We start from the raw sequence: 19,040 nt of genomic DNA, 5'->3' as shown, positions 1-19,040 counted from the left end.
GGGGTGGTTTCACCAAAACAGCCTATGAGCTTTGCCGTGTGTGTTGCTATGGAGACGCTACCCCACCACCCAGTGCTGGCAGGCTATCCGCCAGAAGGCCCTCTATGATTCAAAATTTAAAATGTAAATGTCTGTAGTGCTGGGCTCTAAAAGGGATTTAATGTCTGTGCGTTTAGTCCTGGTCCGTTTCTCTAGGGGGTGTTAGGGGCGCTAAAGCCCAGCACTGATTTATAGACTTGTCAGTTTTTTATGTCTCTCTGTTTGTTCATTGTTGCCTCTGCTCCAGGCTGCTCCAGAGGAGCAGATATGCTGAGTGAGGTTTCACAGCAATTTGTTGTTGAATCAGTCGGTATAACATCATGTGAGAAAATGAATAGTATTGCTGGGTTTCAGACGGAACCAGATGTTTTCCTAATAACAATCTCTCTCTCTCTCCCTCACCTCTCTCTCCCTCACCTCTCTCTCTCTCACCTCTCTCTCCCTCACCTCTCTTTCCCTCACCTCTCTCGCCTTCTCCTCTCTCTCCCTCACCTCTCCCTCCCTCACCTCTCTCTCTCTCACCTCTCTCTCTCTCCCTCACCTCTCTCGCCCTCTCCTCTCTCTCCCTCACCTCTCTCGCCCTCACCTCTCTCTCCCTCACCTCTCTCTCCCTCACCACTCTCTCTCTCTCACCTCTCTCTCCCTCACCTCTCTCTCCCTCACCTCTCTCTCATTCTTCTCCGTCCCTCTTCTGTCTTTATCTCCAAAAATAGTCGTCCTGGTCTACTGAAAGCCGGTGACCCAGGATTCCCCTGGTTGGCTGACTCCTGGCCCTCCACCAGCCTGCCGGCCAACGGGGGCCTGGGAGGTCCCAAGGACCGGGGTAACTTTGGTCGTGGAGGTAAGAAAACATAGGTATCACCCCTGGTCAAACAGAACCAAACCCAGGGAATTAGAGAATGGAGGTTGATAGAGGGCTGACCCAGACCGTCCCAGCTGACCATGGTGTCACGCTATGCCACGGCAACACCACAGTCCCACAGTGAGACCAGAGGTCAGAGGTCATGTGCCCAGAGTGAGAGGCAGTGAATACATGTATGAGCTCCATGCATTATTCAGTGTGGAGGGTATCCCTCAGCAGGCACACTGACAGGCCGTCACACACACTTCGGACTCGCAGTCTCTCTGGATCACGCTACCTATCTCATCACTATTGGCTTCAAAAAACTGACACAAACTTTAATGAGAGCGTGTGTGTGTGTGTTTCTTCTGTCTATGCATGATTGGATTAAACACGCTTGTAAACTAGATTATTTGCTTGTGGCAGTGTGTGTTTCTTTTTGTGTGGGCGTTTGAGATGGAGAGATAGTATGTGTGTATTGGTGCCATTTTCCTGTAGCTCATTTAGCTCCCACCAGGCTGATGAGCGGCCCCGAGCCCCTGTGGGTAGAGCTGAAGGTCAGCCCTGTGTGATGGGCCCTTTCCCTCGGACACAGTGCCGGGCCCCTACAGGGCATTGCATGGCGACGTGATAATTATCCTGCTAGCTAATCACTTTGATTCATCTCAGCTCGATTGTTGGTCAGTTGAACTAACACAGGGAGCCTACCGCTGGAGCAGGGAGTGCTAATGTGTTACACGCTGACCTTAAAGATGGCCACTTTATCTCTTCATGCATCTGTCTGTTTCCTAATCTCTCATCTCAGATGTGCTACCCTCCGGAGTGGGTGAGAAGACGGGTACCATGCTGTCTGACGGCGCCATCTACAGCAGCATAGACTTCACAGGCAAAGCTGGTTACGGCAGCCCAGCACGGGGCTTACAGACCACACCCTACGCCACCACCCAGATCCTGCAGTCCAACAGCTTCCATGAGCTGGCTGTGGACAGACCAGACCCTCGCTGGAAGGCTTCCCTTCGAGCCCAGCAGGAGATGGCAAACCTGGGCTACTCACTGACCGATGGACGCCCCTGTAATGGTACGCCACTGCAACACTGAGGAAGCACAGGGAGGGGACGGGCGGGGTAGGGCTGTGTGATTTTGAATATGTGTGCATGTGTCCCTTGATTTGTGTATGCTCCAAAGGAAGCCCTAAAGCATAGCATCAGATCTCCCTAGATTGTATAACATTGCCTGGATGGTCAGTCACGGAGTGAAGCGCAGCATTCGTTAGATGGCTTTTTGGAATAACAATAGGCTTCAAGACTAATAGAGGAGGAGGGAAAGATAGATCTGGAAACCACTGGCGTACCGGACAGCCTCGCAAGGCGGGGGGGCACGAGCTCTGGGGGCCCATGCACCCGTCATCGACAAATCGTTTTTTTTTTACATTTAATCAATCATTTTGACAGTAACCCTCCAAAAATGTATGCATAGACCTTTTCCATATACACTAGGAAGCTACATTTTTGTTTCTTGGGCTTCAAGAATGTGCCTCAGGCCTTGAAAAATGTACTATTGAACTAATTGAATGTAAGGGCATATCAGTGAACAAATGCTGTGGTCAAGGCTAAGACGGTGCCAGGGCAATGAATGGAGCTTACTCAGGTGATCAAAGCGCATAGTGCTTCTTAGGTAGTTCTTTTATTAGTTTTAATTTAAAAACCAATCTCTCCGCAGAAGCAATAGTTACCGGAATGGTTAAAAACAGCTTGATTGCCATAGCAACATCAGAGAAACTGGGCAGAAGGGAGTGGTGCTTCAAATACAGCAGTTCTGCAAAATATTTAATTGAGCCTCTAATTCTCTTTAATTGCTGGCCTCAACACTTTACGGAAAGAGATTAACTGTAGGCTATAGGAAGCTCTGGTTGCAATATCAACAGTCTCTTATCTCTGGTATATCTTGGCATTCATCATTCAAAACTAAGTTTAAATTGTATATATACATATATTTTTTGTTGTTGAATTATTCCCCCTTTTTCTCGCCAACTTCGTGGTTTCCAATTGTTAGTAGTTACTATCTTATCTCATCGCAACAACTCCCGTACGGGCTCGGGGGAGACAAAGGTCGAGAGCCATGCGTCCTCCAAAACACAACCCAACCAAGCCACACTGCTTCTTAACACAGCGCGCATCCAACCCGGAAGCCAGCCGCACCAATGTGTCGGAAGAAACACCGCTGAACGGGTCAGCGCGCACTGTGCACGGCCCGCCACAGTCGCTGGTGCACGCTGGTGCACGCTGGTGCACGCTGGTGCACGCTGGTGCACGCTGGTGCACGCTGGTGCCTTATGAGACAAAGATATCCCTACCAGCCCCTGTAACGGTATAGCCAAACCCTCCCTAACCCGGACAACGGCCAGCTGCGACAGAGCCTGGGCTCGAACCCAGAGTCTCTGGGTGGCACAGCTGGCACTGCGATACAGTGCCTTAGACCACTGCGCCACCCAGGAGGCCAAATTGTATATTTTTAATATACACTGCTCAAAAAAAAGGGAACACTAAAATAACACATCCGAGATCTGGATGAAAATATTCTTATTAAATACTTTTTTCTTTACATAGTTGAATGTGCTGACAACAAAATCACACAAAATTATCAACGGAACTCAAATGTATCAACCCATGGAGGTCTGGATTTGGAGTCACACTCAAAATTAAAGTGGAAAACCACACTACAGGCTGATCCAACTTTGATGTAATGTCCTTAAAACAAGTCAAAATGAGGCTCAGTAGTATGTGTGGCCTCCACGTGCATGTATGACCTCCCGACAATGCCTGGGCATGCTCCTGATGAGGTGGCGGATGGTCTCCTGAGGGATCTCCTCCCAGACCTGGACTAAAGCATCCGCCAACTCCTGGACAGTCTGTGGTGCAACGTGGCGTTGGTGGATGGAGCGAGACATGATGTCCCAGATGTGCTCAATTGGATTCAGGCCTGGGGAATGGGCGGGCCAGTCCATAGCATCAATGCCTTCCTCTTGCAGGAACTGCTGACACACTCCAGCCACATGAGGTCTAGCATTGTCTTGCATTAGGAGGAACCCAGGGCCAACCACACCAGCATATAGTCTCTCAAGGGGTCTGAGGATCTCATCTCGGTACCTAATGGCAGTCAGGCTACCTCTGGCGAGCACATGGAGGGCTGTGCGGCCCCCCAAAGAAATGCCACCCCACACCATGACTGACCCACTGCCAAATCGGTCATGCTGGAGGATGTTGCAGGCAGCAGAACGTTCTCCACGGCGTCTCCAGACTGTCACATCTGCCACATGTGCTCAGTGTGAACCTGCTTTCATCTGTGAAGAGCACAGGGTGCCAGTGGCAAATTTGCCAATCTTGGTGTTCTCTGGCAAATGGCAAACGTCCTGCACGGAGTTGGGCTGTAAGCACAACCCCCACCTGTGGACGTCGGGCCCTCATACCACCCTCATGGAGTCTGTTTCTGACCGTTTGAGCAGACACATGAACATTTGTGGCCTGCTGGAGGTCATTTTTCAGGGCTCTGGCAGTGCTCCTCCTGCTCCTCCTTGCACAAAGGCGGAGGTAGCGGTCCTGCTGCTGGGTTGTTGCCCTCCTACGACCTCCTCCACGTCTCCTGATGTACTGTCCTGTCTCCTGGTAGCGCCTCCATGCTCTGGACACTACGCTGACAGACACAGCAACCCTTCTTGCCACATCTCGCATTGATGTGCCATCCTGGATGAGCTGCACTACCTGAAACACTTGTGTGGGTTGTAGACTCCGTCTTATGCTACCACTAGAGTGAAAGCACCGCCAGCATTCAAAAGTGACCAAAACCTCAGCCAGGAAGTATAGGAACTGAGAAGTGGCCTGTGGTCCCCACCTGCAGAACCACTCCTTTATTGGGGGTGTCTTGCTAAATGTTGTCTATTCTATTTGCACAACAGCATGTGAAATTTATTGTCAATCAGTGTTGCTTCCTACGTGGAAAGTTTGATTTCACAGAAGTGTGATTGACTTGGAGTTACATTGTGTTGTTTAAGTGTTCCCTTTTTGAGCAGTGTATAATAATATATACAGTTGAAGTCGGAAGTTTACATACACTTAGGTTGGAGTAATTATATCTCGTTTTTCAACCACTCCACACATTTCATGTCAACAAACTATAGTTTTGGCAATTCACTTAGGACATCTACTTTGTGCATGACACAAGTCATTTTTCCAGCGACTGTTGACAGAAAGATTAATTTGCTTATAATTCACTGTATCACAATTCCAGTGGGTCAGAAGTTTACATACACTAAGTTGACTGTGCCTTTAAACAGCTTGGAAAATTACAGAAAATTATGTCATGGCTTTAGAAGCTTCTGATAGGCTAATTGACATAATTTGAGTCAATTGGGGGTGTACCTGTGGAAATATTTCAAGGCCTACCTTCAAACTCAGTGCCTCTTTGCTTGACATCATGGGAAAATCAAAAGAAATCAAGACCTCAGAAAAGGAATTGTAGACCTCCACAAGTCTGGTTCATCCTTGGGAGCAATTTCCAAACGCCTGAAGGTACCCCGTTCATCTGTACAAACAATAGTGCGTAAGTGTTCTGTCTCCTAGAGATTAATGTACTTTGGTGCGAAAAGTGCAAATCAATCCCAGAGCAACAGCAAAGGACCTTGTGAAGATGCTGGAGGAAACAGGTACAAAAGTATCTATATCCACCGTCAAACAAGTCCTATATCGACATAACCTGAGAGGTCGCTCAGCAAGGAAGAAGCCACTGCTCCAAAAAAGCCAGACTACAGTTTGCAACTGCACATGGGGACAAGGATCATACTTTTTGGAGAAATGTCCTCTGGTCTGATGAAACAAAAATAGAACTGTTTGGCCATAATGACCATATGAAAAAGGGGGAGGCTTGCAAGCCGAAGAACACCATGCCAACCATGAAGCACGGGAGTGGCAGCATCATGTTGTGGGGGTGCTTTGCTGCAGGAGGGACTGGTGCACTTCACAAAATAGATGGCATCATGAGGCAGAACAATTATGTGGTTATATTGAAGCAATATCTCAAGACATCAATCAGAAAGTTAAAGCTTGGTCGCAAATTGGTCTTCGAAATGGACAATGACCCCAAGCATACTTCCAAAGTTGTGGCAAAATAGCTGAAGGACAACAAAGTCAAGGTATTGGAGTGGCCATCACAAAGCCCTGACCTCAATCCTATAGAAAATATGTGTGCAGAACTGAAAAAGCCTGTGTGAGCAAGGAGGCCTACAAACCTGACTCAGTTACACCAGTTCTATCAGGAGGCTAGTGGAAGGCTACCCAAAACATTTGACCCAAGGAAAACAGTTTAAAGGCAATGCTACCAAATACTAATTGAGTGTATGTAAACCTCTGACCCACTGGGAATGTGATGAAATAATTAAAAGCTGAAATAAATCATTCTCTCTACTATTATTCTGACATTTCACATTCTTAAAATAAAGTGGTGATCCTAACTGACCTAAGACAGGAACATTTTACTCGGATTAAATGTCAGACATTGTGAAAAACTGTCTGACAAAAAACTTTAAATGTATTTGGCTAAAGTGTCTGTAAACTACCAACTTCAACTGTATATAATATAAAAGGTTAAATGTAATATATAATGCACAATGTCTCAGGAAAGAATGTCTCGGTTGGCAATACTTAGTATGCCTATAGAAAGCAATCGGACCTACAGGCCGTGGTCAGTCTCTCAAGTTGGAGTTCATTCAATTTCTTTACTTTCAATTTACCTTTATTGCAGCTCATTTGTGTAAGTTATTTGCCAGACAAAACCTGCTTATTTCAACAATAAATAGTGGCTGAATTTAGCCTCTAGACAACTCTTTTTTTTTATGTGTTATTTTTTATAAACGGTTTATAATAGCAGCTAAATAGCGGTTAAATACTATATATAGCTATTATCACGTAGACCCAGATGCAGACAACGTCGAAGTAACAACAGTTTATTAATCCAACAGGGGCAGGCAAAAGACAGGTCAAGGGCAGGCAGAGGTCAGTAATCCAGATAGGTGGGGCTAAGCCACAGAACGACAGGCAGGCTCAGGGTCAGGGCAAGCAGAAATGGTCAAAACCGGGAAAACTAGAAAACAAGTACAATCGAGAGACAGGAACAGAGGGAAAAACATCGGTAGGCTTGACGAAACAAAATGAACTGGCAACAGACAAATACAGAACACAGGTATAAATATACAGGGAATTAACGGGGAAGATGGGTGACACCTGCAGGGGGGTGGAGACAATCACAAAGACAGGTGAAACAGATCAGGATGTGACAGCTATATATAGTAGGCCACACTGCATAATTAAATCATCCCTAGTAAGCTAGTGTTTTGAGGGTGGACTGACTGTATCATTTGGCATTATTAGACTGTTTTGACTTTTTATCCAAGCTGAGACAGAGTGCTAGGAAGGCTCATGTCATGCAGGTTCATGTTGACTATACAGGACAGTTGTATATACAAAGAATCCAACAACAACAAAAAAATCCAATGGTTTCTGATTAGTATGCTGTTGTATTGAAAATATCAAATCAAATGTATTTATATAGCCTTTCGTACATCAGCTGATATCTCAAAGTGCTGTACAGAAACAACCCAGCCTAAAACCCCAAACACCAAGCAATGCAGGTGTAGAAAGACAGTGGCCAAAACCTAGGAAGAAACCTCGAGAGGAACCAGGTTATGAGGGGTGGCCAGTCCTCTTCTGGCTGTGCCAGGTGGAGTTTATAACAGAACATGGCCAAGATGTTCAAATGTTCATAAATGACCAGCATGGTCAAATAATAATAATCACAGTAGTTGTCGAGGGTGCAGCAATCAGAACCTCAGGAGTAAATGTCAGTTGGCTTTTCATAGCCGATCATTAAGAGTATCTCTACCACTCCTGCTGTCTCTAGAGATCTGAAAACAGCAGGTCTGGGACAGGTAGCACTTCCGGTGAATAGGTCAGGATTCCCACGGCCAGGTAGATTGGGGACAGCAAGGAGTCATCATGCCAGGTAGTCCTGAGGCATGGTCCTAGGGCTCAGGTCCTTCTGAGAGAGAGAAAGAAAGAGAAAAAGAGAGAATTAGAGAGAGCATACTTAAATTCACACAGGACACCGGATAAGACAGGAGAAGTACTCCAGATATAACAGACTGACCCTAGCCGCCCGACATGAACGACTGCAGCATAAATACTGGAGGCTGAAACAGGAGGGGTCAGGAGACACTGTGGCCCCATCCGATGATATCCCCGGACAGGGCCAAACAGGAAGGATATAACCCCACCCACTTTGCCAAAGCACAGCCCCCAAACCACTAGAGGGATAACTTCAACCACCAATTTACCATCCTGAGACCAGGCCGAGTATAGCCCACAAAGATCTCCGCCACGGCACAACCCAAGGGGGGACGCCAACCCAGACAGGAAGATCACATCAGTGACTCAACCCACTCAAGTGACGCACCCCTCTTAGGGACGGCATGAAAGAGCACCAGTAAGCCAGTGACTCAGCCCCTGTAATAGGGTTAGACGCAGAGAATCGCAGTGGAAAGAGGGGAACCGGCCAGGCAGAGACAGCAATGGCGGTTCGTTGCTCCAGAGCCTTTCCGTTCACCTTCACAATCCTGGGCCAGACTACACTCAATCATATGACCCACTGAAGAGATGAGTCTTCAGTAAAGACTTAAAGGTTGAGACCGAGTCTGCGTCTCTCACATGGGTAGGCAGACCATTCCATAAAAATTGAGCTCTATAGGAGAAAGCCCTGCCTCCAGCTGTTTGCTTAGAAATTCTAGGGACAATTAGGAGACCTGTGTCTTGTGACCGTAGCGTACGTGTAGGTATGTAAGGCAGGACCAAATCAGAGAATTAGGTAGGAGCAAGCCCATGTAATGCTTTGTAGGTTAGCAGTAAAACCTTGAAATCAGCCCTTGCCTTAACAGGAAGCCAGTGTAGAGAGGCTAGCACTGGAGTAATATGATCAAATTTGGTTGGTTCTATTCAGGATTCTAGCAGCCGTATTCAGCACTAACTGAAGTTTATTTAGTGCTTTATCCGGGTAGCCGGAAAGTAGAGCATTGCAGTAGTCTAACCTAGAAGTAACAAAAGCGTGGATTAATTTTTCTACTTAATTTTGGACAGAAAGTTTCTGATTTTTGCAATGTTACGTAGATGGGAAAAAAGCTGTCCTTGAAACAGTCTTGATATGTTTGTCAAAAGAGAGATCAGGGTCCAGAGTAACGCCGAGGTCCTTCACAGTTTTATTTGAGACGACTGTACAACCATTAAGATGAATTGTCAGATTCAACAGAAGATCTCTTTTTTTCTTTGGGACCTAGAACAAGTATCTCTGTTTTGTCCGAGTTTAAAAGTAGACTTCCTTATGTCTGAAACACATGTTTCTACCGAGGGCAATTTTGGGGCCTCTTCATCTGAGGAGGAGTAGGAAGGATCGGACCAATATGCAGCGTCGTTAGTGTCCATGTTCATATTTATTATAACTCAGAACACTAAGACCAAAATAACAAAAATAGACCAACACAGAGACAGAAAACAACTACCCACACCCATAGTGGGAAAACAGACTGCCTAAGTATGGTTCTCAATCAGAGACAACGATTGCCAGCTGCCTCTGATTGGGAACCATACCAGGCCAAACACATAGAAATACAAAACCTAGACTACAAAACATAGAATGCCCACCCCAACTCACGCCCTGACCACACTAAAACAGAGACAGCTTCACCATGTTTCATTGAAATGTTCAGCTGTGTGTCATCCGCATAGCAGTGAAAGTTCACATTATGTTTTCGAATGACATCCCCAAGAGGTAAAATATATAGTGAAAACAATAGTGATCCTAAAACGGAACCTTGAGGAACACTGAAATTTACAGTTGATTTGTCAGAGGACAAACCATTCACAGAGACAAACTGATATCTTTCCGACAGATAAGATCTAAACCAGGCCTGAACTTGTCCGTGTAGACCAATTTGGGTTTCCAATCTCTCCAAAAGAATGTGGTGATCGATGGTATCAAAAGCAGCACTAAGGTCTAGGAGCACGAGGACAGATGCAGAGCCTCGGTCTGATGCCATTGAAAGGTAATTTACCACCTTCACAAGTGCAGTCTCAGTGCTATGATGGGGTCTAAAACCAGACTGAAGCATTTCATATACATTGTTTGTCTTCAGGAAGGCAGTTTTTTCAAAACAAATTGAGAGGAATGGAAGATTCTATATAGGCTGATAGTTTTTTATATTTTCTGGGTCAAGGTTTGGCTTTTTCAAGAGAGGCTTTATTACTGCCACTTTTAGTGAGTTTGGTACACATCTGGTGGATCGAGAGCCGTTTATTAAGTTCAACATAGGAGGGCCAAGCACAGGAAACAGCTCTTTCAGAAGTTTAGTTGGAATAGGGTCCAGTATGCAGCTTGAAGGTTTAGAGGCCATGATTATTTTCATCATTGTGTCAAGAGATATAGTACTAAAACACTTGAGTGTCTCTCTTGATCCTAGGTCCTGGCAGAGTTGTGCAGACTCAGGACAACTGAGCTTTGAAGGAATACGCAGAATTAAAGAGGAGTCCGTACTTTGCTTTCTAATAATCATGATCTTTTCCTCAAAGAAGTTCATTAATTTATTACTGCTGAAGTGAAATCCATCCTCACTTGGGGAATGCTGCTTTTTAGTTAGCTTTGCGACAGTATCAAAAAGACATTTCGGATTGTTCTTATTTTCCTCAATAAATTTTACAATCTGCAATGTTTGAATTTCCAACTTTAATTACTGAACAAGTAATTACATTATTGCCACCAGCCAGGAGTCTAAATGGCAGCCTAATGACACTTAGAATGTGTATACTGTAGCTTTGTGAAATGTTAGGTTTAGCTTGAGAAAATGACATCCAAATTGTTCCACCAATAAACATTTGTCCATTAGCTAAAGCAAAGCTATAGGCTACATGCCCTGGCACCCCAGAAAGCCTATCATCGATTCGATAGGCACCCGCATAGACGTATCACAATTTCAGCACCATGGACAGTGATTGGCAGCCTATACTTTGTGAGGAGCTGTCTGGCTGATGCATGCAATTTTTTATTTGGGGTGGGGCGACTCCTACCTTGCAGGGGTGGTCCAGAGAAACGGTGTTACGCCAGTCCTGGAAACAATAGAAGAAGACGATATGTATTTTCTGAGGATTGATTAGAAAAGAGAGCCGAGAGTTGAATGTTGAGTTGAGTAGAGAGAGCAGACAGGGAGAGCACAAACAACAAGTTAGAGATGGAGGGAGAAAGGGGGCAGCAGAGAGAGGGGGATGTTATATTTACATTTTCATTGTAAATGGACCCTGAGGATACAGTGGTTAATCGCTCCTCGCTTCATGTCGATTTTTACTCCTCAGCCTCGGGAGTTTTTCTACCCCAGAAATGTCAGAAAATGAAGGCAAATTTCTTTGGATTAATTTGATTAGCAGAGGCAGGGATTCCTTTGTGTTTTGACCCATGGATATTCAATTAGCTTGGCTTTACCGAGCAGAGCCGTATTGTAGGGAGAGTCTCAGTCAGTCTGTCTGTTGTTCAGGTGGCCGGCCATTCTCCTGCATGCTTTGGGCTGTATGCTCACCTGAGGGCTGGTTCACTGAGAGAGATAAGGAACAGAGATGAAGAGGAAGAGAGGGAATGGAAATAGTGAGGGAGCCAGCCTGCAGCTCCGGGCCGCAGGTCTCAATGCTTCTTTAAGAAATCGAGACCTTGGGACTGTGAAGTTAGAACCTTATAATGCCAAGTTCAAATGGATTTTTTTTATATCTCACTAAATATGGTTTAGGCTAGTCTAGCCATCAATAATGGCACTCAAGCAAAAAAAAACAGTAAATGATGTTGTTACATCATTGAATTTGTCTGATCATAATGCATTTCTTAATATAGTTGAAGATGTGATCTGACTCTTATCATGATAAAATAGTTTCAGTCTATCATTGATGCGTTCAAATAGCTACAGTTTTCTTAACTGAACACGTCTAGTTCAGAAGTGTCAGACAGAACCTTATGGTTGAACCCAGATTGACATTTCAGAGCCATAAGATTCTATCTGTGATTGCACGCCCCTAAAAAAATTGATTTACAAATGTCTCAGCATTTTGATACTCTGCACTTCAGGTATCTTTAAGGTGAGAACCTTAATGGGATATGAAAGAACAATTCAAAACAGTTCTGAGATCTGCGATGTGAAAAGTCTTATGCTCAATATCTCAGAACTATGCTTTGTGCAGATAGAACCTTATAGTCCCAAGGTCACAATATGTCAACATAGAGGAAAAGTGTTAGTGCTCTGTCAGCACACGAAGAGAGAAATAATGAGAGCCAGGTGGGGGAGGGAGAAAGCCCAGGTGATGATAAAATAGCTCTCCAAGCAGCAGTGTGTGTGTGTGTGTGTGTGTGTGTGTGTGTGTGTGTGTGTGTGTGTGTGTGTGTGTGTGTGTGTGTGTGTGTGTGTGTGTGTGTGTGTGTGTGTGTGTGTGTGTGTGTGTGTGTGTGTGTGTGTGTGTGTGTGTGTGTGTGTTTGAACCACATGGGGTGGGAAATAGTATCAGCTCATTAAAACCCACAGCTTGGGGGCTGTAGGGATATCTCTACATTGTGAGGCAAAGACCGGGCTGATAAGATCAACTCTCTATCTCTGACTTCCCTTCCCTCTCTCAATTCAGTTCAATTCAAGGGCTTTTTTTGGCATGGGAAACATATGTTAACATTGTTTGAAATAAACAATAAAAATGAACAGTCACATTACACTTGCAGAAGTTCCAAAAGAATAAAGACATTTCATGTTATGTATATATACAGTGTTGTAACGATGTGCAAATAGTGAAAGTACAAAAGGGAAAATAAATAAACATAAATATGGGTTGTATTAACAACAGTATTTGTTTTCACTAGTTGCCCTTTTCTTGTGTTAACAAGTGACAAGTCTTGCTGCTGTGATGGCAGACTGTGGTATTTCACCCAATAAATATGGGAGTTTATCAAAATTGGGTTTGTTTTCAAATTCTTTGTGGATCTGTGTTATCTGAGGGAAATATGTGTCTCTAATATTGTCATACATTTGGCAGGAGGTTAGGAAGTGCAGCTCAGTGCAGTTCTACCTCTTTTTGTGGGCAGGGTGCACATAGTCTGTCTTGTCTTGAGAGCCAGGTCTACTTACGGTGGCCTTTCTCAATAGCAAGGCTATGCTCACTGAGTCTGTACATAGTCAAAGCTTTCCTTTAAGTTTGGGTCAGTCACAGTGGTCAGGTATTTTGCCACTGTGTACTCTCTGTTTAGGGCCAAGTCTCTTTCTCTCTCTCCACTCAGGGGGAAAGGGCGGCAAGAAAAAGAAGTCGAAGGGTGGGTCGAAAACCTCCAAATCCAATGGGTCCTGTTGGGTCAACATGCCCCTGCCTCCCCCACCCATGCACCCTCTGCCAGGCACCGAGGTGGACCACTACCCCCTAGAGAACCATGGAGGAGGGTAAGATAATATGTTTTCTCTCTCCACACACATGTAGACATACCAGTACCTGGGTACAAATACATGTTTTGATTCTTTGTTATTGAAGTACTTGTTTTCTATGTATTTTGGTATGGTCAAATAATGTGTCCCAAATCATCTACTTTTATTTCAAATAATTTCTGATAAAATGCTAACTATTTGAAAATACTTACAGTATTTCTAAATACGTTATTTCAAATACTAAACAGGCCTGGGTTCAAATGCATGGGAGTATATATATATATGTGTATTGGAAATACACTGTGTAATACTACGTGCCAATACATTCCAAGTGTATTTCCAAATCCATTCCAATATTACTACAGTATATTTCTATTACTATATATAACTATTGTGTTTTAAAAACAAATGTCTTTGAAAGTCATTAGAATACCCTAAATAGTATTTTGATACATGTACCTATAAACATTCTATGATACTATCACAGGAAGTGAAAGAATAGCAAGGAGCACATGTAGCCTTTCTTGTCTTTGGGGATCTAAGGTCTGTCAGTGAGCCATTGAGAGGAAAGAAAACCCTCTCCTAATTGGCTGTAACCAGCATGGCCCTCTGTCTCTCCTGGAGCTCTCCTCTATCTCTAGGTGTGTGTGTGTGTGTGTGTGTGTGTGTGTGTGTGTGTGTGTGTGTGTGTGTGTGTGTGTGTGTGTGTGTGTGTGTGTGCGCGTGCGTGCGTGCGTGCGTGCTAAACGAGAGGGCTAAGCACAAACGAGCAGCAGGCTGTTACAGGGTACTCCAGTGCTGATTGAGCTCCTGGTGTCTGCACTTGTCATACTGAGGAAACAGCCATCTTCATTACTCGGCTTGTTATTGTAAGAAAAAGACACTGTTTTTGTCACAGGCATGTTTTGGAAAGAGGGCAGTGGAAGAACCTTGCCCTAGATATTGGGGGTAATATAATGCAGTTACCGTGCAAGGACAAATGTAAGATTTCAGAATTATTATATTATAATACTTTCCTTGGGAATCTGAGGACGTTGATACCGTCTCCTTCATCTACACTGACTAAAGTGGATTCAACTGGTGACATCAATAAGGGATCATGGCTTTCACCTGAATTCATCGGGTCATGTTCCTAATGTTTTGTACACTCAGTGCATTTCTGCCTAAAACCTTGGGGTGTGCACATTTGCATACATATCTTGCAGCCAGTTTCAAGAAGCTTTGGCTGGTTCACCACCACTTATAACAAAACAGCATGTGGTTAGATCTTTTCATTTGATCTCAGCACCCCATTCCTGCCAGTCACTTTGTAATTACAAACCGCAGCCAATCTGTGTAATTCCCTCTCTCCCTCTGCTGAGAGATAGAACATCAGATAACAGTGTGTTTAACGGTCTGGCAAAATACAAACCAGTAGAAAAAGAATAGTATTTGTCTGTTGGCTAGGCTTTGTCTCGTCACCAGTGTATAACACTGAGAGCAAGTCACTGTGCAGTAGCAGTAACACACTTACATAGATTTCTAAGCACCATAGGCTGTGTTTATACAGGCAGCCCAATGTCCACTAATTGGTCTTTTGACAAATCACATCAGATCTTTTTCAGAGCTGATCTGATTGGTCCGAAGACCAATTGGTGGTAAAAAAAAAGACTTTGGGCTGCCTGTGTAAATATAGCCATAAACACACACATCCACAGTATAAGGTTTTAGATTTTAGCCTGAATTACTGACATTCTCGTTCCCTACATATTGTAGGTATGACAGTGACAGCTGGGCCCCGCCCCTTCCTGTCCAGACTTACCTTCACCAGGGATTGGACGACGATCTAGAGGAGGAGCGAGTGCCCACCCCGCCCCTCAGGGGAGTGGCCTCTTCCCCGGCAGCAGCTACCTACAGCCAACCGTCATCCTCCTCCCTAAGCTCCACCCACCACGAGGAGATGCAGTCCATGCTGCAGGCCCACCTGGATGAGCTGACCAGAGCCTACCAGTATGAAGTGGCCAAACAGACATGGTGAGGAGGAGAGAAATGACTGTGGATCTGTCAATGGATTTCTTCCTTCCTTTGGACAATAACTCTTTACTTTCTATGTCGTCTCTTCTCAAAGCCTCTGTGGAGTCAGGCACATGATATGATACAACAATTGCCCTTGCTGCATGTTTTGGATGCATTATGTATCCACTTTCCACTGTGAAATGAACAGATAAGTACTGTACTTTGTGTGCTTTTGAATTGCCACCGGTACTTGTTAAATTTGTCTAAATTGCCTATGATATTTCAATCATGAGACATTCACCTGGCAATTTCTGCTTTGCACTGTGAATGAATGAGCTGTCGTTCTCTAGAACTGAGCTAGGTATTTTGCATATCAATAGCCAATAGTCTTGTTGAGTGTTTTATATCGGTGTGGTATTTAGGCATGTCATCCTAACCCATGGTTTCATGTTTCATGTGAGCGATAAAAACATCCCTTCATTGATTACACCTCTAACGTGTAACAGGCATTGGGAAACGGGTCATGTCGGTAGGAACGCGTGTTGAGGGGTAATGATGGGTTTTGGCCTAGCGTGCTGCTCTGACAACAGGAAGAAGAGCTGCTAATTACATATGCGTCTCCTCCATAGTGGGACGAGGCATGGGGCAAGGCATCAGAGGGGACTGCGGTGGGGGGAGAAAACAGACACGTTACTGACAGCCCTGCCCAACCCTGCTATTCTTCTCCCTTCACCCAGACAATTACCAGTCCATTGTGTTAGTGCTAGCACGAGTGTCGCGGAAGGGATGTGCACATGGTTGTGAAGCGAAAATAATGAATTCAATCTCCCACACAAACACTCACCAATGCTGAACGGGGCCCTAGTACTGCACTCTGGCATTTGGTTGTTCAGGGATTTGTGTTTTAGCCTTTACGTCCTGTCTGTTAGTGTCTTTATCTACTGCTCAGTTTCCTGTCTCAGTGACATAACATGTTCCCTCATGTACTATACAGGCAAATGAAGGGCAGCCCACACCCGCCCAAGGCCCCTGTCCCTCCGATGGGCTATGTGTCTAGCACGCTGGGGTCTGACCTGGGGACCAACCTCCAGTGTGAGGAAGAAGAGGAGGATGAAGGCTATGGAGTGTCACGTCAGCTCTGTGGCTTTGACTACGCTGCTGGAATCAGCATGGACAACCTGGAGGGCTCAGGTGAGACACACATGCACGCACACGCACACACAAACACACACGGATTATGCCCTTCAAACACACACGGATCATGTTAAATTTGCAGTTTCACATTTGAAATTGCACTTTTCACATGTTGAGCTTAAATTTCACACGTGAAACCATATTAATACCACCTTTTCACATGTGAGGAGAATACTTTCACATATGGAATTTCAAGTTCATATACTGTATGAAAATCAATCACATGTGAAATCTAATTTGCAGGTTCATATGTGAAAAACTTCCACATTTTATTGTTTTTCACATGTGAATTTGCAATTCCACATGTGAAAATGAGATTTTTCCATCTGAAACTGCAAATTAGATTTTTAAATGTAATTGTTTTTTATACCTTTTTTTTCAACTTGCAATTCCACATTTGAAAGTGAAATTCAAATTTGTAAGAAAACTCCACATGAAAATCTCAATTTCATATGCGGAAGTTCACATGTGAACATTTTATTAGCTGTTTCACATGTAAAAGATAACTCCCAACTGTGAGAATCTTGCTTTCACATGTGGAATTGCAGATTCACATGTGTGGTTGAAAGAATGTTATCCTCCTCATGTGAAAAGATGGTGTTAAAATGTTACGGCAGCATTGTTTCCACACGTGGAATTAGGGTGACCAGATCTAAAAAGCACAAATGTGGGACCAGAGAACGATTTTGTGGGACATTCGCAGAACAATCGCATTTGTCTACGTTAGCTCAACCGTCCCGCAGGGGACCCACCGATCCTTAAGGAGTTTCCAAACAGAGCAAATCAAGCTTATATTTTGGGTTCTGATGGGGTATGACAGATGAACTAAGCTCATGAGGCATTTATACATTATATTCTTCAAGAATCAATTGGAGCATATCATTAATTTATAAGTATATGGATGTAGCAACTAAGGATTGCTATGTCACCATTTGAACTTGATCAATTAACCTGCCCCCCCCCCAATTGTTATATATATATAGCCTGTCCACTATTCTGCGCTTGTCCCACATATCTGATATTGGCAGAAAGCTTAAATTCTTGTTCATCTAACTGCACTGTCCAATTTACAGTAGCTATTACAGTGAAAGAATACATGCTATTGTTTGAGGAGAGTGCACAGTTTTGAACATGAACGTTATTAATAAACAAATTAGGCACATTTGGGCAGTCCTGATACAACATTTTAACTTCTTGACGCTACTCAATCATTTTCGTCAGCAACCGCTGAATAGCATAGCGCCACAGTCAAATAATATTACAAAAAAATGCAATATTGCAAAACACAGCTTAGCCTGTCATCTCATATTTTGAAATTATGCTTTACAGCGAACGCAATCCAAGCGTTTGTGTAAGTTTATCGATAGCATAACAAAACATTATGTACACTAAGCATTAAGTAGCTAGGTCACGAAAATCGGAATAGCAATCAAATTAATTGTTTACCTTTGATGATCTTCGGATGTTTTCACTCACGAGACTCCCAGTTACACAACAAATGTTCCTTTTGTTCCATAAAGATTATTTTTATACCCAAAATACCTCCGTTTGTTTGTCGCGTTATGTTCAGAAATACACAGGAAAGAGCGGTCACAACAACGCAGACGTATATTCCAAATAATATCCATAATGTCCACAGAAACATGCCAAAGTTTTTTATAATCAATCCTCAGGTTGTTTTTAAAATATATATTCGATAATATATGTACCAGGTGTATAGGTTTGTCAATAACACCGGGAGAAACAATGGCCGCTTTACTCTGTAGCGCAAAACTCACTATGAGAGCCCCCACCTATCCACTTACGCAATGTGATCTTTCACGCTCATTTTTCAAAATAAAAGCCTGAAACTATGTCTAAAGACTGTTGACAACTTAGGGAAGCCATAGAAAAAGGAATATGGTTGATATCCCTTTAAATGGAGGATAGGCACGCATAGGAACAGAGAGGTTTCAAAATAAGAGGCACTTCCTGATTGGATTTTCCTCGGGTTTTCGCCTGCAATATCAGTTCTGTTATACTCACAGACAATATTTTTTGAGTTTTGGAAACTTCAGAGTGTTTTCTATCCTAATCTGAGAAGTATATGCATATTCTAGTTTCTGGGGCTGAGACATAGGCAGTTTCAAATGGGTATGTTTTTTAGCCAAAAACGAAAATACTGCCCCCCCACACGCAAAAGGTTAAACAGAAATGCAATGGTTCATTGGATCAGTCTAAAACTGTGCATATCCACTTCTGCCATCTAGTGGCCACAATCTAAATTGTAAATAATACATTATGGCCTTTCTCTTGCATTTCAAAGATGATGGTACAAAAAATGTTTGTTTTTTATTTGTATTATCTTTTACCAGATCTAATGTTTTATATTCTCCTACATTCCTTTCACATTTCCACAAACTTCAAAGTGTTTCCTTTCAAATGGTATCAAGAATATGCATATCC

General features: G+C 43.8%; 1 protein-coding gene across 6 annotated transcripts in view; it reads left to right on the top strand.

The window, feature by feature from the left end:
• The window catches only part of LOC118390301 (roundabout homolog 2-like), a 219,337-nt gene that overhangs the window by 195,814 nt on the left and 4,483 nt on the right, over nt 1-19,040 (top strand). For all 6 annotated transcript variants that reach the window (XM_052457261.1, XM_052457260.1, XM_052457258.1 and 3 more), the window contains 5 exons: nt 753-880; nt 1,686-1,958; nt 13,268-13,424; nt 15,162-15,419; nt 16,396-16,592. In XM_052457261.1, coding sequence (XP_052313221.1) covers nt 753-880; nt 1,686-1,958; nt 13,268-13,424; nt 15,162-15,419; nt 16,396-16,592 — 1,013 coding nt within the window. The remainder of the gene's footprint in view (nt 1-752; nt 881-1,685; nt 1,959-13,267; nt 13,425-15,161; nt 15,420-16,395; nt 16,593-19,040) is intronic.

This window comes from Oncorhynchus keta, chromosome 11 (assembly GCF_023373465.1).
Source record: "Oncorhynchus keta strain PuntledgeMale-10-30-2019 chromosome 11, Oket_V2, whole genome shotgun sequence".
Taxonomy (NCBI): Eukaryota; Metazoa; Chordata; class Actinopteri; order Salmoniformes; family Salmonidae; genus Oncorhynchus; species Oncorhynchus keta.
The sequence above is the reverse complement of the archived record's forward strand: the minus strand, read 5'-3'. Positions and strand labels throughout refer to the sequence as shown.